This window comes from Ictidomys tridecemlineatus, chromosome 3 (genome assembly GCF_052094955.1).
Source record: "Ictidomys tridecemlineatus isolate mIctTri1 chromosome 3, mIctTri1.hap1, whole genome shotgun sequence".
Classification (NCBI taxonomy): Eukaryota; Metazoa; Chordata; class Mammalia; order Rodentia; family Sciuridae; genus Ictidomys; species Ictidomys tridecemlineatus.
Genome location: NC_135479.1, coordinates 88,511,671 through 88,538,497, shown reverse-complemented (window position 1 = coordinate 88,538,497; position 26,827 = coordinate 88,511,671). Strand labels below are relative to the sequence as shown.

Below are 26,827 nucleotides of genomic sequence, written 5' to 3'. Positions count from 1 at the left end.
ACAGCCCCAGCCCCTTTTCCTTTGCTTTTTGAATTTTTTATGAAAATTATTTTTACAATAATAATTAGTAGTAGTGTTACCATCATTTAAAAATGTTAGATTTTCTGGCCTCTCCAGCTAGATCTAACTAAAGCTAGCAATGACATTATTAAAATTCTGCTTGAAGTAAAATGAATAGTAACTAGGAGAGAATTAGATTACTTACTGACACAAACTCTTCAAAACTGATTTTGCCATCTTTGTTGTTGTCAGTAACTGCTAGAATTTTCTCCACAATCTCGCGTACCTTGTAGCCAGGAAGAGGAAGGCTTGCTTCCTTAAATAGGTCCTGAAGTTCATAGTCACTAACATACCCACTGTTATCAATATCTGCAAAGATATATTTAGAGATGTCAAATATCATTTGTGCTGCTGAAGACGAATATTCAGAAAGCCACTTGGAGGATTCACAGGCATACATACATACTCGTATAGGTGCACCTGAACTGTACAGGATATCAAAACACTCACATTTAAATGAGGTTCATCTGTATAGAACCAGGTTCCCTACATGTATTTTAAGTGTATGGGGCTGGGGATGTGGCTCAAGCGGTAGCGCACTCGCCTGGCATGTGTGCGGCCCAGGTTCGATCCTCAGCACCACATACAAACAAAGATGTTGTGTCCGCCAAAAACTAAGAAATAAATATTAAAAAAAAATTAAGTGTATGGTATAGACAGTGCCTAGATGGGAAACTCAGTTTAAAACATGACTAAATTTCAAAGAAATAAGCTGGGAAGTCTCAGATATCTAATATATATACATATATATCTAATATATATATATATCAGTGTGACCAAGAGGGAACACCCATCCAGACTTTAACTTAATGGAATTTAAAAAATGAATCTGCTGGTCCCACAACGCACATAAAATAGGTACATTATATAAAATACTCCTCAAGTATTTTTGTTTTACATTTCATTTGGTGGCAGTTCATTTCATTTGTCAATAATTCACTGGGTCTTCATTATGTATTTATGATACCATTATGTATGCTGAATCATGTCTGATGTCACTATGAGATCGGGTTGTCAAGATATTTCACACCTATATTTGGACTTTGGAAGCAGGTTTCCAGGTGTTTTCACATTATCACTGAGATCTCTTTCCTGTGTTTTCCTAAGGCCTGGAGAGTACTTCTTGATTCAGAACAAAGGCAACACAAAACACTTATACCCAGAGTTGGCAACAGAGCTATGGACTGTTTTGCTTGTTGCCTGGGTCCACCTTGTACAGGCCCTCTTTGTTCATCTGGCAATAGCTACTTTGTTACCCATATTTTTTTTCTTCCCAGTAAAAGAGCTCTCATCATTGTAACTGAATTAATGATATGGCCAAGTACTTATCTTTAAAACTCAAATATGAGAGTTTTAGAATACTCCTCAGAATGATGAACTAAACTAGAATCACCGGTAACCAATATAGTGCTATAATCCCAAGGCAGCTAGGAAGCTGAATTGCTTGGTATTGTAATAATGCTGCTTTCTTTGAATTTAGAAGCAAAACTTCATTATTAGTACAGCAGGAGTTCAGAACTGCTTCCCATAATTCTGAAGTTTATAAATAGACCACATTGACTTATTGCCATCCCAGCAGTATAGAGGGAAGTATTGGAAAATAAAAAAAGATTGAGGAAGTTATTTACCTGCCAACAATCATGCTGAACTAAAATGAACAGTAAGGACACACAGCTTTGAAGATGAACAAGTCTGGGTGCTCAAATGCCAGCTCCATCCCTACAGCTTCTGCAGTTTTGGTGTGATATTACAAGAACTAATAGATACCATTTAGTAAGCACATATTCTGTGCCAAATTATTTACTAAGAACATGACTTACCTTATCTTATGGTTATTTAACCATAAGATTATGACTTTAAAAGAAACAAGACTTTCTTCCAAGTATCAACAACAGCGAACAACCTTATTCAAAAATAAGCAAATATAGCCAGGCACAGTGGTGCACACCTGTAATCCCAACAGCTCAGGAGGCTGAGGCAGGAGGATCACAAGTTCAAAGCCAACCTCAGCAAAGCGACTAATTGAGACCATGTCTCTATATAAAAGTACAAAATAGGGCTGGGGATGTGGCTCAGTGGCCAAGTGCCCCTGAGTTCAATCCAAGGTACCCCCTCCCCAAAAAAGAAACAAACAAATGGCCAATAAGCACATGAAAATATGTTCAACATTGCTAATTCTTAGGGAAATATGAGCACAAACCACAATGAAATTCCACTTCACATCCCTGAAAGTAGCTGTTATAAGATAAAATATAATACCACTGCCACCAATAAGAACAACAATAAAAAACAAGTGTAGGTGAGGATATGAAGAAATTAGAACACTTGGACACTGCTGGTGGGAATATAAAATGGTGAAACCACTATGGAAAATAATATGATATTTCCCAAAAAAATTAAATATAGAATTTCCATATGGTCCAACTGTTCTACTTCTGGGTATAACTCAAGAGCCTTGGAAGCAGGGATTCACACAGATATCTGAATAACTGTGTTCACAGCAGCACTATTCACCATAGCCAAAACATAGACCCAAACCAAATGGCCATCAATGAATGGATAAGAAAAAGTTATATATAGATATACATGATGAAATACTTTTTAGCCATAAAAAGGTAGGAAATTCTGATACACACTATTTCGATGAACCTGGAAGACATCAGGGTAAGTGAAATAAGCCAGTCACAAAAAGACAAATATTATATGATTCCACTTAGAGGAAGTACCCAGGGCAGTAAAATTCATCCAGCCAGAAAGAATATTATTTACCAGGGACTAAGGGAGAGTAAAATGGGGAATTACTATTTACTAGTTCTAGAGTTTTAGCATGGGAAGATGAAAAGAGTTTCAGAAAAGGATGGTGATGTCATATACAAAACAATGTGAATATACTTAATGCCACTAAACTATACACTACAAATAGAGTGGTAACTTTGATTACATTTATTTTACCATGAATGTAAAAAGAAAACAAAAGAAACAAGACTTAGAAATATTTTAACTCCCCACTTTCTCCAGTAGTCCCCAAATCCTCCATCTAATAAGGTTGGATGGGTGTGTTCCTCTGTATCTGAAAGAACTCGTAATGTACAAGTTAGCAAGGGCTTGCTGAGTACATGAGTCACAGCTTACCTTGTAAATAAAGTCAGCAAATACATATTCTTCTAGTGTTGGCAGCTCCCTCACACAGAACAAAACACTCTGCTGTCAGAGTTATTCCATTAGTGAACTGCTTATTCAAAATATTATTAAATAAATATTGCAAGATTATATGTCCATGAGTCATAAAGGTTAAGTTGGTGTGTTAAAGAAAGAACATAGATTACTAATTCATTCATTTCACTAAGACCTAGGTAGCTCTTTTATTTATACCTATAAAATAACTGGAATACCAAGCTAGGAGATGCATGTTTATTATCTTTTCTGTTTCAGTACCTGTAATAAACAGAACTTTTCAATAACTGCCCACTTTGTGTCTTGAAATGATTCTGGGCATTTATACAATACTGCATAAAACCTATAATTAATAATTTTCTAGGAATTATAACCTATTTATGCAGTGTGCTAATGACAAATATGCCATCCCCAGGAAGAAGGAGAAGAGCCCAGAGAATTATAGAATTTGCTTTATTTCACAGTAATGATTTGTAAATCATGAGGTTTTACTTTTTATTTTTAAAAAAACTTTGCTTATTAAAATAAAATCTCTTTTCTTTGCGTTGCTTTCTAAAATTCATCCTGCATTGCATTTCACCTACATTAATTTTAGTCATTACTCACTACGTTGATGAGAAATCTAGGAGCAAGACTAACTGGGATCATTATATCCTCCCTGGTGTACCCTCTGACTCGGGATTTTCCTGGAGTGCTTCATTGCCTAAGGGAAAATGTCTGTTGGGGAGGGGGCAGAGATGGCATCTCTATCCCAAAGTCTATTCATGGTGCTCAACTTTCTTTTGCATATATTTGTAGACTAAGGCAAAAAAAAAATGGTATTTATGTTGTACTCTTTGTTTACCAAAAGTTATCTAAGAAGAAAATGCAGAAGTATTGAGATCCAACCAAGTATGAAGAAAAATTGGGGAAGAAAAATACAAAGCTGTTGGGCTGGGGTTGTGGCTCAGTGGTAGAGCAATTCCCTAGCACGCGTGAGGAGCTGGGTTCAATCCTCAGCACCACATAAAAATAAATAAATAAAATAAAGGCACTCTGTCATCTACAAATAAATATGTATTTTTTAAAAAAATAAAAATAAAAAGCTGTCAAGATGTTCATGTCATAAAGACAAAACAGTGGCTTTTTAAAAAGCAAAAGAAGAAAAACAAGACATACAGCCTTTAAAAACAATACTAAAATTTTTTAAATTATGCGTGAGAAGGAAAATAAGGCACATGACCTTTAAAAACAACACTAGATTTTCCAAACATGCTGCATGCAGTCAAGAAGTGTCACTACTGCTAGTGACAAAGACATGAAGGACAGAGTTCAGCTTATACTCAAGGAAGTGTTTCTATGTTTTTTTTCACTGTAATGAGGATACCAGTTAAGCATATTCAGTTACACTGTCATTCATTAACCTAGATTATGCTATGCAAAGAAGTGATCTAAGAATTCAAAGTCCATTTCATCTAGAAATTCAAGCCAGTCTTTATTTTATCTCTCAGAATGAAAGAATCCAGTGAAACCTAGATAGAGGGGGGGTGGGGGAAAAGGAATAAACCTGAGGATCACTAGTGAAAACAGAAGAAATAAAATGTACTGTTCTGCTACTGAAATCTGACATCAAGCAGAACAGTCACAGCACATTTCCTCTTCCACAAGCATACCTATTTTATTAAATGCTTCTTGCAGTTCTTCAAGCTCCTCCCGAGAGATGGTAGTGGTACTATTTTCCATCTTTGGACAGGAAAGACTACTTCAGGACTTTTTATCTAGAAAAAGCAAATAATGAAAAGAATATTAGCCCTTTGGAAGCATTTAAGCAATATAAGGTACAGAGGGAGGACACAAGAAGGGAGGGTATAAGAAATCATCCATAAGGTCTGGCTGACAAGGAACCAAGGGAGCAGGTAGGTCTCCCAGCAACCCCTTCCCAGACAGGCCTGCAAACAGTAACCTAGACACAAATAGGGACGCACATTCTTCATACCCTCTGCTTTCACAGGGTACAAGCGTTTCTCGATAGCCTCTATAATTTTCATTTACATTTTATCCTACTAATTCAGCAAAATCAGCATTTCAAGTTTGAGAAAAGTATAACATTTATAAATGTAAAGGAAGAGATCAGAAAGGAAGCTGTGAAGAAATAAATAATGTCCACAAAAAGGGTAAAGGAAGTTCAAGTCTGTTCCCCTAGGGCTGGCGTTTGTAGTTTGAAATGTTTAGCTTTAAAATAATCCAGACTCTGCCACATCCTTTTGCCTTCCTTGTGTTAGGCCTTTCTCAGGGCAGCGGGGCCCTTCTTACTGAGCAGGCAAGACAAACTCAGAGGGGGAAAAAAATCTGTAATATGAGGCTGTAAGAAAGTAAGAAGGTGGTGTTCCTCATAGAGAGTAATTGCTAACAAATGCCCCAAACTGAACATTTAAAACCTCATAATTCTACTATCTAGAAATATAACCTAATATCTTTCTGCTATCTTTCTTTCTGGTTTACTTTCTAAGCCATGTGTACCTTTGCTAAGGGGTGAAAAATGTGAGCACACTATCTTAAAACCTTTTTTATAGGTGTGGACAGACACATTATCAGTTTGTTTTCATATTATCAATATGATATTTAATGGTCACATATACTATATCGTAATTAATTTGATAGATCTCTTTGAAATTTCAGGGTATATGCATTGCTTCCCATTTTTGTTATAATACTTCAATGAACACCCTTGTAGAAAAATCTTTGCTCATATCCATGTTTTCTTTATAATAATTATCTAAAAGTAGAATTACATTCTTAAGACTTCTGCTATGTAGCAGTGCAACTCACTTTTTAAATTATTTAGTGGCTTGTATATTCAGAGTAAAGCTAAAGATGAGCACAAATTACATGGCATTCCTCTTGTGTATACCAGTTATATCAGATTGATAGGTACTTCAGAAAATAAATGAAAATTTGTGCTTTGTAAGACGGCAGGGCTCAAAGCTGTAGGAAATCTTACATACTTTTAACTATATTTATATAAAAGGCTTGATATCCCTAAAATTTTAAGGGAAGCACATCAATTTTTTAAATAATCTATTCACTGAAATTTATCACTGATTATTTTTAAATCATATTAAATTACTCTCAGACCTCTCAAACAATAGAATTCATTTGTCATTTAGGATCTGTACACCAACTTGTTTAAAATTTAGGTGTTCTTTCAAAATAATAGATTTCTATCTTTTAAAAGGGGGGTGCTGGTTCTAATGTAATGTACAATTAAATTTTTAAAAAAATATTCCATTGCCCACTACTTAATTTTACACTTTTTTTAAAAATTAGAAGACTTCAAATGAGTGAAGAGGGAAAAAGGGATTTTACTCCCTTACATCTTAGCATTACTCATTTTATTGAATTCTCACTTTTAGGTTTTCTGTAGTTAAAACTATTTATAGACATAGTAATTTTGTATTGAACGTAATTAAATAGCCTTAGTAGGCTTTCTGAGCATAATTCCCCAGGACTGAAAAATGTGATTCCTGTTGTGGCTGACTCTGAATCTTTGTGGTCTTGGTCATCTTATATGTCCTTTCCACTATTCAAAATTGTTTCTATCTCTTGCTTCACGTTTTAAAAATAGTGGTCCAATTTTAGTATCTATCCTGCACCGAAGGCTGCAAATTAACAGTCCTTGTGTTGACTTTGCATTTGAAATGATCAAAAATAAGGTGAGGTTCTATTATTTAGCCATGCCTATTGATATTTACATCATCTGATAATTATATAAAATATTTTTGTTCTCCCATAATAAGGCAAAAATAGCATATAAACTTAATCATAAAGCAATTTGCTAGGCTGAGATTATGGCTCAGTGGTAGAGCACTTGCTTCACATGTATGAGGCACTGGGTTTAAACCTCAGCACCACATAAAAATATTGTGTGTACCTACAACTAAATTTTTTTTAAAAAAAGCAATTTTCCCATACAGTGTTATGCTTTTTATTTTTAGCATATAAATGACACAAATGAGAAAATACAAAATGATCTTCAAGAGATGCTCATTTATTTATTTATTTATTTATTTATTTATTTATTTATCATTTTGTAGTTGTAGATAGACAGAATGCCTGTATTTGTTTATTTTTATGAGTTGCTAAGAATCAAGCCCAGTGCCTCACACATACTGGGCAAGCGCTCTACTGCTGAGCTACAGTTCCAGCCCTTCAAGATATACTCTTGAAGTCAGATGTGATGGTGCACACCTGTGATCCTAGCAATTCGGGAGGCTAAGGCAGGAGGATGGCAGATTTCAGGCCAGCCTGAGAAACTTAGCAAGACCCTATCTCAAAATTTTAAAAAATCTTTCAGGGGTGGGGATATAGCTTGCTGAAACCCTCTGAGTTCAATTCCAATAAAGAAAAGTAAGTATGGAGGGAAGTGGGAGGGAAGTGGTATCTATTGCATGTTTATAAAATATTTCTGATGGGGCTGGGGTTGTGGCTCAGTGGTAGAGCTCTCGCTTCACACGTGCAAGACCCTGGGTTTGATCCTCAGCACCACATAAAAATAAATAAGTGAAATAAAGGTATTAAAAATATTTCTGAAAGGATTCAAGAAAATGCTGACAGGCATTGATTCTCTAGAGGAAATGGAGAATTGGAGTCAGACTGGAAAAATAACTTTCTTTTCATTATGTATTTTTTTTTTAGACCATAAGCCTACAAAGACCAAAAGATAGCTAAAAAACAATAAAGGCAATTGTAAAACACTAAATAAAACAAATGTTAATGATCTGAAGGTACACATTATTAAATACTGATAATGATAAATTCTACATAAAATACCTATTATCTGCGTTAGTTTTCAATAAACACACCCATATCTCCTTACAATGTACAATACCGAATACTAAAATAATTCATACTATCCTAAATACTAAAATAATTCATATCTACAAAGGCATGAAGACTTGGTAGTAAAGTGGTTAATACTATACTGCCTTTTTTCACAATAATAGAATCATGTATTAATATGCTGTATCAATATTTTTCTATTTCTTTTTTTTTTTTTTTTTTTACAAAATTGTGATGATGTTAGGATTCTTTAAAAAGCTGCGGCATATGGTATAGTTTAGTGAGCATTTTTTACATAGCACAATTAACTTATTGAATATCATATTGGCTAAGAAAATACAGGAGTTTTTTGGTGCACAAAAGGCTATTCTAGTTATATGATCCCCAGGCTTGCTATGGTGTTTTTCATTTAAAAAAAAAGTTTTTTTGGGGGCTGGGGATGTGGCTCAAGCGGTAGCGCGCTCGCCTAGCATGCGTGCGGCCCAGGTTCGATCCTCAGCAGCACCACATACCAACAAAGATGTTGTGTCCGCCGAGAACTAAGAAAAAATAAATAAATGTTAAAATTCTCTCTCTCTCTCTGTCCCCCTCTCTCTCTAAAAAAAAAAAAAAAAAAGTTTTTGCTATAATAAGATAGCACACTTTTTTAAAAAATATGTATGAAAAAAATTCCATCAAATATATTTTTAAACTGGTATGCAAAATTTTAGAAGAAAAGCCCAATGACACAATAACTAGTAACCCATATTTTTCTTATTAGTTCTGCACCTGGATAGTTCATGAACCATATACTGTTGAAAAGAAAGAGAGAGAGAATTTTTTAATATTTATTTTTTAGTTATTGGCGGACACATCTTTGTTTGTATGTGGTGCTGAGGATCGAACCCGGGCCGCACGCATGCCAGGTGAGAGAGCTACCGCTTGAGCCACATTCCCAGCCCCACCATATACTGTCTTAATTGCTTAGTGTATATTCTCACTTAATCCTCACTACTCTATGAGCTAGGTCCTGTCTCCATTCTGACAATTAAGAAAGACACAATCATGGGAGGCATAACTTTCTCGAGGTCTCCAAGTAAGTAACAGAGGAAGGAAGGAAATGAGTCTCCCAGATGAGCTGAGAACCCAACTATCACTCTTGCCCCTAGACCAGGATGGAGGCCTCCCAAATGGAATCTGATATCAAGCCAGAGAAATGCATATTTATTTATTTCAATAATCATACAATAATTTACATTATATATTTATACTTGGGGAAATAAGACCTTGCATTTTAAAAGAAAATGGCTTCTGTAAAGGGTGGGGGTAAATTTTAGTTAGATCAACTCATTTATCAAGCAAGTATAACTTATGGACTGTGAAACACTCTAGAACAGTTGCTGGCATTTGCTTTGCAATTTTAGATATGAAGAACTTGTCACTTAGTATCCAAACACCTAGCTTGAGGCATATATATACATAGATGCGCCAGACAGCTCAGAAGAGCTTAGCTACAAAAGTCTGTTCTGAAAGATTCAGTCCAGAAGTCACTAGGATCCCTGACAAGATACCCACCGATGGGGAGGGTAAGCTGAATTCTTTATATAGAGACATTTCCCATGGATTTTGACATATTCCCTGTATTTCTTCAATAATTCCAGAACTGCTATCCTCTCCCACTTTTTTAAGCAAAAGCATTTTAAATTGAACATTCTTTCACCAATTAAAGCCTTTTTTTTCTTTCCTAATCCTCAAGTATGCCTTGACACAACCAAATATCTACTGAAATGTAAAGAAAGCACATGCCAAAAAAGAAAATTTCAATTTAGATGAAACTGACTCTGGTCTTTTATCCTCCCTCAAATTTCTAACTTTCTTGAGCCACTTAAAGCTTTACCAAAGTTAGTGGAAGCAGTCCTTAATGACTAGCAGGGCCTATAGCCCTCCCTACAGTAATTTCAGGGAAAAGAGGTTCAGGAACAGCCCTAAGTGGCCACAGGACCAATGGGATTTTTTTTTTAATTTTTTATCTTTGATCAATGCTCCCAATGGTGAAAAACCAAAGCTGTCTCCACAGGCACCCACCAGTATCTCTTGGGCTTCCTAACTCTTCTATTTTCCCTCCTTCCACAGTGGCCCTAACCCAGGTCACTTCAAATTCTCTAGAGTTCTCAAGCAACCCTCTGACTCAGCTCAGCTAGCTTTTCCCCTCATCCACCCTACAAAATTCCCTTCATCCCTTATTAGGGCCAGAACGCAGGCCCCCCAAATATAATTTGATATCATCATATAATTATGTCTTTATTTACATAATCATACAATAATTTACATTACATATTTATACTCTGGGAAATAAGAGCTTGCTTATTAATATAAAAATAATGGCAAATATTTACTGAGGGTCTTCAGCGGGCCTGGAATTGTGCTGACTCCTCACATACACAGCTTTATTTTTTTAAAGGCTATCTTTTCTTCCATGTATTTTTTTTTTCAGACGTTGATGGGCCTTTATTTTATTCATTCATTTACATGTGGTGCTGATAATCAAACCCAAGACCTCGCACATGCCAGGCAAGTGGTCTACCACTGAGCTGCAATTCCTGCCTCTCTCTGTTTTTAATCTGTTCTACTGACAGGAGCAGCAGCAGCCTTCAAAATCCAAATATGAGGCCTAAAGATATAAGGCAACTTACCCAAGGAAGGTAGACAAAACAAGAGATTCCAAATCAATCTGGCACACTAGGGATGCAGCTCAGAGGAAGAGGACTTAACCTAGGACATACAAGATCCTGGATTCTACCTCTAGCACCAACAACACCACCCCCCCAAAAATCAAATCTGTTTCCAGTATTCAAATTCTTAATTTCTACATGTAGTTTACTTAACACCCTGCTCTTTCACTGTAAGCATCACAGAGAGTTTTAATGAAAGGACTGTCAACTAATTCATACTAAAGTACAAATGACCAATAAACCCTTGGAGTTAACTCTTCCAATCAAATTTACATTACTATTTGATCAATAGAATATTTAGACATCAGTAAAATAAATAACATCTGTCTCTTAAAAATATGCTAAGTGGAAAAAGAAAACTTCTAAAGGATACCTACATCATGTCATTTATTATAAATTATAAAAAACACAAAATATTATAAATGTTGCTTATGATGCTGTTTTTATATATTAAGTCTTAAAATCTGAGAATGACACAAATTCAGAACAGTGCTTGTCTCTAGAGGGAAGCAAGGAGCAGGGCTTGGGGTGAGGTGGGGATGGATTTATTACTTTTTTAAAAAAGATAAAGAAACTATGGCAAATTTTTAATGTTTATTCAATTTGGGAAGTTAGTGCATGGATATTGGTTACATTGTTTCTGTTTTCTTCAGGGCTTTAAAAAAATTCATAATGTTAAAAGAATATCCTTAGGGGCTGGGGTTGTAGGTCAGTGATAGAGCACTTCCCTCGCACATATGAGGCACTGGGTTCAAGCCTCAGTACCACATACAAATAAATAAATAAAATAAAGGTATTGTGTCCATCTACAACTAAATATTTTTAAAAATATTCTAAGAAAAGAAAAAGGATGCTTCTTAAATCAAAGGCACAAACCACACAGGGTCTGGGGACACAGTTCAGTAGTAGGACCTGCACTTAACATTCATGAGACCCCTGGGGTTGATCTCCAGCACCACAAAAAGAAAGAAAAAGATAAGAAACTCAGTAAAAATAACATACACCAAAAAAGATGACCAATACGTAAATCATTAATATTGTTATGGTACAATAATTTACTGAAATATTGTATTTATTCTTTTTCTTTCTAATTTAAAGCAGCAACAATCTCTTGTCTTGGGGTTCCTGCAGTACAGGAAAGAAAGTCAGGCTGGAATCTGTGGCTTCCTCTGTCTTTGGGAAGAAGACTAAACAAGCGAATGCATCTACTTCGGTTGGGTGTGCTGGAAATGGGTTGGGGTGGGCAGGAAAAGGGCACCTCTAAATGAAGAAAGAAGAATAAAGGAAAGAGGGAAGCCTGGACACAAGCTAGGAAGGCCACTGCCCCAGGGGAAGGTGCCACAGAGTCTCCACTTGACAGGACCTGCCGGTTAGGCCAGGGGTGCTTTCCAGGCAGCCACTGAGGATGAGGGACTGAGGGTGGAAGAGCTTTCTTCAAGCCGCCTTCTGTTCCACCTGAGGCTGAGAGGCAGATTCTACGTGCCTGATAAAGACTTGGAAGCATTCAGGCAGGATGAGGTCAAAATAAAGTCTCTTTGAAGAATGTAAAGAAAGCTGGGCATGGTGGTGCGAGCCTATAATCCCCTGAGGCTGAGGCAGAAGGATCACAAGTTCAAAGCCAGCCTCAGCAAAAAATGAGGCACTAAGCAACTCAGTGAGACCCTGTCTCTAAAAAAAATACAAAATAGGGCTGGGGATGTGGCTCAGTGGTCAAGTACCCCTGAGTTCAATCCCCATAATCCCCCCTCCAAAAAAAAAGAATGTAAAGAAAGGTGGTATTTATTTCATCCCTGGTGTTTATGGGGAAAGTCTTGATGACATTTCTGGTGAGTAGCATTTCACCCAGGCCCTGGATCCTCCTCCCCTTCTTTGCAAATTACTCTTCTACTATCTCCCACTACAGCCCTTCCCTTTTCCTGAAATATTTCCTATTTTCAGCTCTCCATTCCAAGGTTGAAGGTTGCAAGGCCTCTGGAGTAAATCACTCTGTGACAAAAGGAAGCACCCAAGAAACATAATTTAAGAGTTTCTTTCTAGTTTAAAGGAAACCCTGGAAAATATTTTCATCTACCTATAGTATTTCCAGCAAGCTCCTTCCTTTGTCAACCACATTTCTCAACAGGGAGCTGCATCATTCAATTTACAATGAACCAACATTCATATTCCTTATCAACCAGTTATTTTTATTTTTTTTTATTTTTTATTTTTTTTAAAGAGAGAGTGAGAGAGGAGAGAGAGAGAGAGAATTTTTAAGAGAGAATTTTTAATATTTATTTTTTAGTTCTCGGCAGACACAACATCTTTGTTGGTATGTGGTGCTGAGGATCGAACCCAGGCCACACGCATGCCAGGCGAGAGTGCTACCACTTGAGCGACATCCCCAGCCCTCAACCAGTTATTTTTAAATCAGACTTTCTTTAGTAAATTTAGCTGAGTATAAATATGAATGGGAGATTACTTTGTTGAATATTAGCTTCCTATTCTACATGCCAATCTTTCCTTTGGACAGAGGGTACAATGTATTAAATAGATAAAATAGAATTCAAATTTTCCTAAGCATCCTTCAGCCCTACTAGAACTGGGCTTCACTTTTTTATTCACTCTAAAGAGATGTTATATAAACCTTTCCTTAAAATGTCACTAATTTGCTTGTCAACAGCCTGAATGTGTCAGATACCAAAATATTTTTAAAAGGTAATTGCTGTAAATACTAAACCTATTCTCAAACAAACAAAATAATTTAAGTGCCTGGACAATTCTAGAGACCTTGAGAGCATCAATTAGGCACCCTTATGAAGAACTGTGCCAGGTACAACACAACAGGGTGAAGTGACACTTGTTTCCAAACCACTCTTTTGTGATCCTCCTAATTGGAGGCCTGGTCATCTCCTGCCTTTAAAATAAAAAAATAATGATGATGTTGGGGCTCTTCTCTCCTTCATTCTTACCAAGTATTTGCCACTGTATTACTCCCCACACTGCTGAGTAATAATGAGCTCTCTGCCTCTTGCTCTCAGTTTGACAAATGGGACTCTGGCCTTTACAAGAGCCACTCATCACTCCCTGCGTATCCTTAACTCCACAATGGTGTAAGATGATCCATTACCACCTCTGTTTTCCATTGCTCAGTGTCTTCACCTCTCGTGTATTATTAAATTCACATATAACTTTTTGGGGGGACGGGTATGGGGACTGAATCCAGGGGAACTTAACCACTGAGCCACATCCCCAACCCCTTTTTTATTATTATTATTTTTATTTTGAGACAGGTCCTTGCTATGTTGCTGAGGCTGGCCTTGAACTTGCAATCCTCCTGCTTCAGTCTCCTGAGCCAGGGGGATTATAGGCACACACTACCAGGCGCCAGGATGTTAACTTATTCTTGATTCTGTGTTGCTTTGTAATGGTTTTATTTTACTATTTTACTCTCATCCCACTTTCCTAACTTCATTGTTTACTCCTTGAAGGCAAAAAATGGATATATAGCTCTTTTTGTCTTCCCAGTGGCCTTACGTTGTGTATGTGGGAACATTTAGTAAAAGTCATTAACAGTGATGTTTTTCTTCACAGAGAAGGAAGAGAGGTGGACAACAAAGGACCAGGCAAAACAGTGGCCTATGGGGAATGTGTCATCAACAGACCAGAGGCGGAAGGAAGAGCTTCTATCCCTTCATAACCAATTCTCTTTATTCACTTTCCCACCCACTCATTATTTAATCAACAACTTTCTGAGCACCTACCATGCTATGTACTAAGAGGCACAGAGGCTAGTTTGATAGCATTCACAATCTTATGTTTTTATCAGTCTGTTATAATTATACATAGTAGTAACATTCCTTGAGACACATGAATTCATACACATGACAATTTTTTTTAATATCCTTATTTTATTTTTATATGGTGCTGAGGATCAAACCCAGGCCCTCACATGTGCTAGGCGAGTGCTGTACCACTGAGCCACAACCCCAGCCCCACATAACAATTTTAACTATTTCATCCACCCAGGTTTTTATTTTTTAAATTTGTTATAGTTGTAGATGGGCAGCATGTCTTTATTTTATTTTATTTTTTATGTGGTGCTAAGTCTCAAATACAGTGTCTCACGCATTGCTAGGCAAGTGCTCTGCCACTGAGCAACAGCCCCAGCCCCTTTCCCCAGGGTTTTCTTTTTCCTTCCACTCCTCCCTCCCCAGATCCCCTTCCTCTATTTTACAGGTCTGCCTTCTATTTATTTATTTAAATTAAAAATTTTGTGTGGATGGACAGCATGCCTTTGTTTATTTTTACATGGTGCTAAGGATCAAACCCAGTGCCTCACATATGCTAGGCAAGCATTCTGCCACTAAGCTGCAGCCCCAGCCCCTATTTATTTTTTCAAAATATACTTATGTATGTATTTATTATACATAAAAATGGAATTCATCTTGATATATTCATACACGTGCTCAGCATAATTTCATACCAGGTACCTCCCCTTTCCCTGCCGTCTTTCCTAGCATATTATTTACTGTTGCTGGTATTTTTGTCTAAACCTATCAGAATAATTTGGGTCAATTTTTTCTAACCCCTTAACAAAGGAATTAATAATAGAGCCTCGATTTTTTCCTATGTGAACCTTTTAAGTTCTGATATTCTTGTGCAAACACTAGACTTGTAAACAGAAATCTTCTGGCAAAGTACAGAAATCTTCTGGCAAAGTACAGAACAGAGAAAACTCGTCTTCTCCCCACTGCCTCACCACACAGGCCACCACCTTGGTCACCACATTCCTGCATATCTGTGCACTTGGGCACTGACTTGGGTTTGGTATTTGGTGGCTGAGAGTTACCACCAGCACCTTTTTACATCCCTTTACTTAAAAGTCCCAATATGCCGTTCCCTGGCAAGGGAGTTTAAATTTATTCACATATTCAACAAACACTATTTGGCTGGGCTAAACATGGAGATTTCAAGATCAACAAGAATTATTTTCCTCTAGAATGCTACTCCCAGAATGTTTATTCCGATAAGCATTTGACAAATCCTATGATGACTTCTCTGATGAAAAATCAGATTCATTCTCTAATTTCCTATTTAAATATGGATTTGAAAGGAGTCTATTTATACACTGTACACACTTACAGTAATCCCTCAGCATATAAGTGACCTTGGGTAGGAAATTTCTAGGCTAGCAAGGCAGCTGTATCATATGAGATGGCAATATGTGAAGGAAGGCAGGAAAACAAGAACAAGACAGAAACCATAGACTCGCGGAACATAAATGAAAGTTCTTGGAAAAGCATTTATTATGTGAAGGGTTCATGCTGTGGCAAAACTATGGCCCTCTTCTGTTAAAGCAAACCGCACATCAGAGGGAGGCATCGGCCAAATAGGAGATACAAAACTGTGGTGAGTCCACAGGTATTCTGTGCAGGCAGACATGGAGCAGACCAAAATGGCTGTGCAGAAGGACATAGAGGAAGAGCTTTCCCAAGATGCCATACTGAAATCAAAGCTATGGGACTCAAACACCGAAGCAGAAGCTCGAATGTGTCTTGACTTGTTCAACTGAATGGATGGCTGTGCAGAGCCACCGGGTGCTTACACCCAAATGTCAAGAAAAAAAAAAAAAAAAACCTTGTCACTTCTCAAAAGGCCCCTACCCTGGAGTTCCCTCATTGTCCCTGGCTAACTCCAAACAGGTGCTGTTCAGCCTCAAAACCCCAACACTTCTAGCAGCAAGTGTGGAAGCACTGAAAGGATGGCCTAGGCAGGGGGGCCATGTGTCAACCTCCACTCACCTCCACCCCGCTGGCCTCTCACTCTGTGCCCTCAGCCCTACCCCGTGGGTTCACTGATGGGCCTGTCACACCTCCCAGTGATAAAACACTGCTTCCACGGCCGCCTGTCCAAATGGCTGGAAAATCTTTGTTAGTAGAACTTAGATTAGTAATTGTCTTAGCTAAGACATAGGAAACTATACAAACTAGAATTTATGGATGACAGTAAAGAAGTCCACAGGAGACTCAAGACTGGAACCTTGTGAAAGGAAAGGGAGGACTCGGACTCCAGAGCTTTCCTGAAACTTCAAGTCCTCTCTAAATTGAACATGAAAGGAACGTAGCTAATTTATAAGCTGAGGAAATTCCAATCTACAGAGCAGAAATCAGTTCTCTGGAGGACATGTAGACCAGTGATGCCAACAGCCCCAAGCTCAGCACACTGCCACCCGACAGGCCATGAAAATGCTGAAGTCCTCTGTGAAGGGAGAGCCCCCCCACCCCGCCATTTGACTCCCACCTTCATCCTTTCTCTGAGATGTCTGTGACGCCAGCCCTCACCTCCAACCCAACAGGGACCAGGCAAGGAAAGTCAAATGTGTGATTCAGCCCACACAGGGGCTGTGAAGAAAGGGCTCTGACAGGGGCAGCCACTGCTGCGCTTCTGGGGTGCTGGATCTGGTTGTCCAAGGGAAGGCAGAGCCATCTTTTTATGTAAAAATCCAATCTTTAACAATGTGAATCATTACTAATCACCATGTATGCCAGACAAGTTCTCTGAATCAGAATCAGTGCTTTGATTCTAAGCTACTGCACTTGGCCAAAGAGCTTTGGTGGAAATGCTGTTTCTAATTTCCTATCAAGATTAGTTTACTTGGAGGGCAAGCAGAAAACACTGACTCTTGAGTTAAACCCAACCTCACCTTCACAACACTCATCACATCCTGAACTTAACCAGGGGTTATTTCCAAGTCAGATGCTCTGAAAGAGGAGGGGCCAATGGGTCAAAAGGAGCTGGAACTGTCTTGCTGTCCTGAGATCTTTTCTTTTTCTTCTTCTTTAGTATTTACATCATATCTTTTCTGCTCCACCCTCGTTCCCACTTGAGGACTCCCAGGATAGCCATTCCCTGCTTTCTGCGAAAATTCAACACAATCACGTTACTCACAGAACCATCCTTACCTTATAGTCTTAGCACTTCAAGTAAGATTTCCTCTACATGTTTTGATTTTTTACTTCCAACTATTCCCTTCTTCTCATAAGAGCCCAATATTAGTTTAATCTTTTTTTGGTGGTGAGCATTGGGCGAGAGGGTGAGGGACGACATTAGGGGATTAACCTAGGGGTGCTTCACCACTGAACCACATCCCTAGCCCTTTTGATTTTTTTACAGGATTTCACTAAGTTGCTGAAAGCCTCATTAAGTTGCTGAGGCTGGCCTTGAACTTGTGATCCTTCTGCCTCAGCCTCCTGAGTCACTGAGATTACAGGCAAGTGCCACCACACCTGGCCCAATTTTAGTTTTAGAGTTCTACTGTCTTCTATAATTCACCTATGCCACTGGGCATCAGTCCAGGTCCACACCAAACAGTGCATTGTATTCCCTGGCCACAGTAATTTTGATTTAGGAATGAACATAAACCCCAATTGGAGCCAAAAGACAGAACACACATTTTGTGGAACTTTCCATAACAAAAGACCCTGTATACACTGCTGGAACTGTATCATGCAGCAGAGGCAGAGGCTGAAGCAGCTGCAGTCATCATGCCTCCACAAGGAGAAGACCCAGGGCTAAGAATGAAGCTAAAACCAACACAGCAGAAGCAGTGCCAAGTGGAAGAGAGAAAACACACCCGGGAGAGTTGTGTGCATCCTGAAGCCACTGCAGGAAAGGACTTGTACTGTTTTGGTTACTTGAAACAATTTTTAGGGGCTGGGGATGTGGCTCAAGCCGTAGCGCACTTGCCTGGCATGCGTGCGGCCTGGGTTCGATCCTCAGTACCACATACAAAGAAAGATGTTGTGTCTGCCGAAAACTAGAAAATAAATATTAAAAAATTCTCTCTCTCTCTCTCTAAAAAAAAAAAGAAAGAAACAATTTTTAAAGTTAAGTTGGGTCTCTTTTCCTTTCAATAAAAAGTCCAAACAGAGAGAGAGAGAGATCAGACAAAATTTATATAAAGAAAATTAGAAGGAAGGTTACTTCCTCATAGGATAGAAAATATTTGGGCATTGAACTGGGAAGGAAAATCCATCATAATTATATTTTCTGAATAAGTTTACACCTGGATAAGAAGTTTTATTTTTGTTATAATTTGTATTTTTATCACCAGAATACCTCACCCTGAAAACCAAGTGTATCAGAGACCACAGAAGTTGGTTTCTCAGGGCTTTCACACTGATCAGCACCAATAAGGTTTCAATTCAGGCCTCAGGTCTCTGGGTCTATGGCTTCCTTGTACCTTTCTACAGCATCACTTTCCCTTTATCCAGGAAAAAATTTCCCATTTCTTTTAATTCATCTTCAGGTAAAGATAACCAGCTGAGCAGGAATGAGAAATGAGCAAATCTTTCTGGCAAGAGGTAGAACAGAACAATCCAGACACAATAACAATCCAGGTCGAAAAACATTAAAGTCAGGAGTTCTATTTGTTTGTTTGCATGTTTGGCAGTGCTAGGGATTGAATACCGGTCCTCCACGCATGCTGGGCAAATGCTCCACCACTAAGCTACACGCCCAGTCTTTCTTATTTTGAGACATGGTCTTGCTAAATTACCTCCGTTGGCCTCAAACCTGCAATCCTCCTGCCTTAGCCTCTGGAGTAGCTGGGATTACAGGTATGTGCCACCACATCTGGCAAATCAGGGAATTTCTAATACATTATATGTACAGGGGAAAAAAATGTAATTTACCCAGTCTCAGAGTACACATCAAAGATGTCTTCAGGTTATCCAATACCCCACCAAGCACAGGCACCCTGAGCATCAAGTACCTTTAAGTGGGTTTGATTTCCAAAGGAGTACTAGACCCGGATCTCAGTAAGATCCACACTATAATTTTCTGGGTGGCATAGCAATGCGCTTCCAAAACACAAAGAGAACAAGAAAGACACATGGCCAACAAGAATTCAGGAATGAATGAGGCTGAGAAAATAATGCTTTTTTCTAATAGTAATTTTATATAGGGTCAGATATCTAATAGCATAATGGCATCTCAAAGAACTGGCCTGGAATAAGTAGGAACATCAGAAATGACAGGCTTCTTTATCCAATATATTTGTTACTTTCATTGTTGTCTTAAGTTCCATTTGATAGTAATGATATTACTATATTGTGATTCAGAATTATGTACACTAATTATTCTCTACTTTTAAATTCTGAAAGAGGAAAACATTCCAAAAGTTAGTGCCTCACACACCTGATTTTACTTCTCTCATCTTTTCCTTGTTCCCTAAACTACACATCCATTTCCTTCATGAGCTCATGGCTTCCACTGTTGCAGTTAAGCCTTTACCTCTGCACTCCAGTTCCTTCCTTTTAACAGACCTATTTCCCACCACACCCTGAGAAAGGCTTTCTTTTTCTCCTGAGGATTCTTCCTTATTGTCCTACAATTTCCCTTCATGCTATTGCCCATGCCTAGAAACTTTCCTCCCACATCCAAATTTTTGCTCACTCTCAAACCACAGTTCAAATTCTACTGTGAATTTCTTCTTCATTGCCCTCATATTGTTTCAGCACATATTTACTGACAACACCTAAGGTGCTGGGTGTTGTGGTCAGTGGAGAAGGCAATCAGATGGTGAGTAATAAATGCAACTGACTGTCAAAGGGCTTCCTTCACAGTTCAGCCAGGCAGAATGAGACTTCCTCCCCAACTGCAGACATTACTCAGCAATTGCAGCTCCCGCCCACCCAGCCTTCGTTTGGTTCAAGATTCTCTTCTCAACTTGGCCCTCCATACCACCCTTATCAGCCAGCCAGCCCTCAAAATGAACTAGAATGCCATTCCCAGAACCACCATATGAGCTAGAAAGAAGTAAGCAGGAAAGGACTGGAAGAGTTAAGGAAGTTTACAGAGCAGGTACCATTTGAGCAGAACCTTGAAAAATGAATAAGCAGAAAGAAAGGCAAATCTCAGCTGGGGGCAGGAGGGGGCAGGCTGGACCTTAGTTTTTTATATAATTTTTTTTTTAGTTGTAGATGGACACAATACCTTTATTTTATGTATTTATTTTTATGTGGTGCTGAGGATCGAACCCAGTGCCTCACAGGTACGAGGCAAGTGCTTACTCTACCATGGAGCTACAACTCCAATCCCAGGACCTTAGTTTTTTAGAGCACACTGATAGTCTGGCAAAAATGAAGTTCTCCACTAATTTTTAAGAAATACAGCTATGCCATTACCCTCAACAAACTAACAAGATAATAAGAGGATGTAATACCATAAAAATACTTCAGAATACTGCTTCTACCCTCTTGGTGGCAATCATGGTAAATGATCCCACTCAAAATGATGCCAATCCTTTGAAAGCCTTTAATTTTCTATTAGTGTTTTTGCCTCCTGGTGAAAAGATGGTTAAAAAATTCCAGCTCTGGCATATGAAAAATAACTCCTCCCATCTCCCCCAACATGCTCTACCTTAATTTGAAGCAGATCAATATGATCCAGCCTAAAGGTTCCCTTCTTCCATTCAAATGGGTCAAAAATACATTTCTTCTTCTGCAGCTCAGAAAAGAAGTGACATTCTCACTCCAAGCAATGTTTTCCAAAGAAAAATTTTCTATGACTTCTATGACTTCATCTGTGTCCCCTTACCTAGTAACAACAGAAGTATTTAATCTACCTGTTATCTGTGCCAGTTTAAATATCTCAATTGTTAGCAAAACAACAAAAACAAGAACATTAAAAAAAAAACCCGAATCTGGCAACATTTGTTTATATAAAAAGGAATGCATGGAGGATGCAGGTTGCAGGATGTTGACTCAAAGAATCAAGGGACAGCTGAACAGGTTCCAGAAGAACAAGTACCAGCAGCTCCATGAAGCGCATAGTAGGAACTTGGAGCACTTTTTCTCTCTCAGTGCCTCCACCAACATCTGTGAGTGACAACTGAACTTCCAGGGTGCTGAGTCTGATTGATAGAGCTTCAATCACATGCCCACCTCTATAGTCAGAGGACACCAGGAAGACAAAACCAGCAGCTCTAGAGAACCTCTTCCTCCTAGGTTCATTGTCTTCTGGTCTTCTGCACTGTCTTAATGTTTGCATGAAGCAAAGATGAAATTTTAAATCTGACTCCTAAGCAAATACCAGCACGCCATCCTTAGACTTCTCCTGACTTGAACTCTTAGTGCCTAATCAACTAAAGATTATATAAACAAACCTCCTAAAATCGCCTCCCAAACCCACAAATGGGTTTTGCGCTCACATGAGGCAGTCCAAACAAGGCAAGTGCAATTCCTCACCCTTTCAACACTACACAGTCTGGAGGGCTCGGCCTAGACCCAGTCCTGTCCTAAGCCCTGACCCAATTACTACATATATTGTTTCATTTGGCACTCACAGCAGCTCTATGATGTTGGTATTATTACAAAGTCCACTTCACAGTTAAAGAAATGGAGACTTTAAGCTTCACGCTAAGTGGCAGAGCTGGGCTCAGAACCAGAGTCTAGCAAGTCCAGAACCCTAATCTAGATATTATCTTTCTACTGGTGATCCCCCCCCCAGAGCCTCTTACATATCTCCACTTCAATTTATGCTTCCTGTGACATTTTTCTGTTAGAAGACGCTCTAGAATCTAACTTTCCAGTATAGAACTATTAAGGGTGAGGTTTAAATACAGCATGATCTTCTTTCTAGAAACTGAGGAAATTTATGGAAGGATTTAAGTGAACTTTGTGAAAATAATGTTAATCACTATATATCAAATTTTGTCTCTGAAAAAGTACTTTGTTCCTGTTTAGTCACAATAAATTAACTTAAGGGAGAGAATTATGCAGACTGTAATTGTCTGTAATGCCAAATATCTTAGAATGAACATTTCAGGACCAACACCAAAGAACGGTCAAAGAACACAAAGCTGTGATTCACTTCCAAGTTCTCCTGTATAACCTCGGCATTATGATTTCCTGGTTTAGCCTCCCCTTTCCTCCAGTTCTAGCCCAAATTCCAATGTAAATGATTCACAGCAACACAAATGACATTCTGATCCCACTTGTGCCCAAGTAAGCATAAGATTCCTACCCAGGGTGCTTCCATGTCACGGTTTGAACTTTAATCTCCAAAACACACATTGGCTTAAACTTGAAGTTTTTCACTCTCAGATAAACTTAAAAAGTGCTTTCAGGAGTTGAAATTCTGGGGTGTTTTCGTTTGCAACCTGCATAATCCAATTCTGACTCTAGCTATTAATAGGCAGAGGAAGGAAGAAGGGTCATATATATGTATGTTTTTTCAAGGTGCCAGAGAAATCTTTCCTGAAATCCTAAGTTTCTAAAGTTATGCATAAAAGACATTATTGTATTATCAAACAATTACAGGCTAGTGTGATGGCACACACCAGTAATTCTAACTATTCAAGAGTCTGAGGCAGGAGAATTTTAAATTCAAGACCAGCCCAAGCAACTTAGAGAGACCCTGTCTCAAAAAATAAAACGTTGCTGGGGATGTAGCTCAGTGGGTACAGAACTTGACCAAGTATGCAAGAGGTCCTGGATTCAAATTCCAGCACCCGCCCCTGGCAACACCTCCCACCAAAAGCCATAATAATAAAGAATCAAACTATCAACTAGCACAACTATCAATTTAGTAACATTATATTCTTTTTTTTAAATATTTATTTTTTAGTTGGACACAATACCTTTATTTTTTTTATTTATTTATTTTTATGTGGTGCTAAGGATGGAACCCAGGGTCTCTCATGTGCTAGGCATGTGCTCTACCACTGAGCCCCAGCCCTAACCCTAACATTATAACTTAAAGAGTAAAACAAATGAAAAGATCTATGTTTTATCACTCTGCATGCCTCAATGAAGATTCTAGCAAACACAGCAGGTCAGAGTTTTTTCCTGTTCACAAAAGATAAATACCTCCTACTATGCAACCAGGTATTTGCCCAAGAACTGAGGTATCTGTACCTTTTGCTACTGGAGAAGGAAGAAAGAAGTACCTATTACTAACTCTGGAAACTTCCTCCCATCAGAATCTTAGCATTAGAAAAAAATAAACAACCACATTTATATTTATTGAGCATTTTATACTCTCCAAAGCAGTTCCATATCCATGATCTCATTCTTATTAGACACAATGAAATTTAATGATTTATAACATTTATAAAATCTAGTCCACACTCACTCTACAGAGAACAGCACTGACATCTAGAATGAGAGACAAAATGGATGAGCTTCGAGTTCCAGAATAAGTCACTGACAAGGCTGGTGACAGAATTGACATCAAAAAGAGAAGTAAAAATCACTGGGGAAAACAAATCATTTTACATGCCTAAGAAGTTTAAGCCAAAATTAAAACACAACAGACATTAATGCCATGGGTTGCACAGACATTAATGCCATAGTTGATTGCTTTAATTTTTTTCTAGAAGAAATGAACAAGAGCATATCTACTGTAGGAGATCTTAGGTGTTGGTAGTTTAGTCAAAAGCAAATAAGGATACCAAGAATTCTAATAATAAAATCAATAAACTGGAAGATATAAAATATTCTATAACTCTTAGATTACATTCCTTATTTTCCTGAACCAAATCAGAAGACCAACACCATTGTTATGTAGATTCAGCTCCTCTCTCTGACTTGTTCAGGACCCCAGAGCTCAAATAAGGAAAAATGGAGAAGACTCCCTTTATCATTGGTGAGCAAGAAATGGTTTGCCTTCTGAGCCCATGCCATTCCTCCAAAAGTACCGGCACCCAAATCCCCTGCCATGTCTGTATGCAGTGACCTCTGCTCTCAAGGCCAGTCACAGTGATGACAAGTAACATCCCCAAAGTATGAAGCTGTAAGCTTCAAAGTCATCTGAGCTCCATCACCCCTCTTCCCCCACAGAACCATAACCGACCATAAAGTTCTAACCCCAAAATGCTTCTGGATAATCCTCCTCTATCTTGGCTTGTCAGTGCCTTCGTGCGGCACTCTGATGTCCCCCCAGAGCTCCTTCAAGAGGTTCATGTCCGCTCTACCTGACTCTTGCCTGGTGCCAGCAAAGAACACGCCCACAGCCTCCACATATTTTCACCACAATGAATGAAAGTATCTTACTTAAGATTTCATAGAGAAGTAGAAAATTTACATTATACACCACTGGACAAAAGTCAGTCAGAGTTTCCTTTAATTACTCCAACTTTCCCCAAACCTCTCTGGGAAAGAGCTACCTTCTCCCTGATCACTCCAAAACTCTTTCCCTGCCATGGCTCCCCAAGCTTCCTCTCTGGGCTTCAGTCTCACCACATGGAAGGTTTTCCCCCCCTCCATCCCCACACCAATGCTTTTAGTCTTTTATGTTTAGGAGTTCGGCTAGCTCTTTCCTCAGTTTCTAAAATTCACATCCTCTCTCAACCACGAGTACCCTCTCGCCAAATGCATCTTCCACCTGAAGAGCCAACTTACTTAGAAACTGCTAGAAAAGCAAGAAAAGACGACAAGCTATTAAGTCATATAGGCTTCATGTTACTGTCCAAAAACAAATGTTTTACCTGAAGATGTCACAGACTTGAAGTATCTTTTAAAAATAGCCCTTAACCAAGGATAAAATAACAACAAAACACCGTGGTTTTGCCCAGAAAGCTAGTAGTAGCCATCCATTTTTGTTGTTGTTGTTGTTTTACCATCACAACTCTTTAATTTTTTATATGATGCTAAGGATCAAACCCAGTGCTGCATAGGTGCTAGGCAAGCGCTCTGCCACTGAGCTACACAACCCCAGCCCAATAGCCATACCTTGTTATTTATTTATTTATTAATCAGTCATACATGACATCAGAATGTTCTTGGATTCACTGTACACAAATAGAGCAGAATTTTTCACTTCTCTGGTTGTACCCAAAGTAGGGTCACATCATTCATGAAATCATACATGTACTTAGGGTAATGATGACCGTCTCATTTCACCATCTTTCCTACCCCCATACTCCTTCCCACCCTCCCCTTTGCCCCATCCAAAGTTCCTTCACTCATGCCATGCCCCACTCCCATTATGGATTAACATCCACTTATCAGAGGAAACATTTGCCTATAGCCATACTTTTAAAAGGACAATGATCACTAGGAACATTGATGCCAAAAAACACACAGACCCCCACCGTATGGGGTACAAATTGACAGACCCCACTAATGGGCACACACTAGAACAGCTTCCTGAAGCACCATTTAGCAGCAATAGGAACAAAAATCTGGAAAATGCTGGAAAAATAATCCCATCAAAGAATTATTCTACAACATAACCTGAAATAAATAAATTTTGGTATCTATAATAGTGGAAAATGAAACAACCTAGATTTCTAAAAATAGAGGATTTATTTAATAAAATAATGACTCCTAATAAAATGAATAGCAAGCAATCATTAGAAATTATTTTCTCAAAGACTATGGAAAAATTCACAATATCAGATTTGAAAAAAGGAGGTTATAATATGCACAGTATGTTGCCAGCTTTGTTCAAAGTACATATCTATGCAAAGAAAAGAGAAAAATCAACAGTGATGTTAAATTCCAACCTGCTTCCTACATATAAGGTTGGATAAAATATAAATCTTTAATTTTTCAGTAGGAATTTGATTTTGAGCAAGCAAAAGATATTCCCCAACAGGAGACAGGAAGTGGGAAGATGAGCAAAAACAAGTCCAAATTCACACCTCCAGGGAGAGGAGCTGAGGCCTCAGGCCTCCAACACAGTGGGAAGATAAAAAGCCCCACACCAGGAAAGGGCAGTCCTCTTTATAAAGAGGGATGCTCACTATGGACAACAGGGCAAAATAAGCCCATGAGAAATCAGAACCCCAAACCTGCCCTAGGTGTGAGCAGGGGCCTGAGTTCACACTACCTCCTCTACAGAAACCCAGAACATAAGAAACCAGTGACACCACAGAGACCTGGCAAAGGCCTCATGGGAAAATCTCTACTGCCTAGGGACCACCCTGGACTCCAGCTAAAGGCCGGGCTCTGAAGAGGAGCTCAACGAAAATTCCAGATCATTTAAGAATCAACATGAAAAGCATCTACATAGTTTCAAACTGGGAATCATGAAAGAGACTTTGAAATAAATATGTTTGAAATGTTCAGAGATAAAAG

General features: G+C 38.5%; 1 protein-coding gene across 5 annotated transcripts in view; it reads right to left on the bottom strand.

The window, feature by feature from the left end:
* The window catches only part of Pls1 (plastin 1), a 117,434-nt gene that overhangs the window by 44,105 nt on the left and 46,502 nt on the right, over positions 1–26,827 (bottom strand). For all 5 annotated transcript variants that reach the window (XM_078043455.1, XM_021728296.3, XM_005328041.5 and 2 more), the window contains 2 exons: positions 4,887–4,991; positions 206–369 (listed from right to left, as the gene is read on the bottom strand). In XM_078043455.1, coding sequence (XP_077899581.1) covers positions 206–369; positions 4,887–4,956 — 234 coding nt within the window. In that variant the 5' untranslated portion in view covers positions 4,957–4,991. The remainder of the gene's footprint in view (positions 1–205; positions 370–4,886; positions 4,992–26,827) is intronic.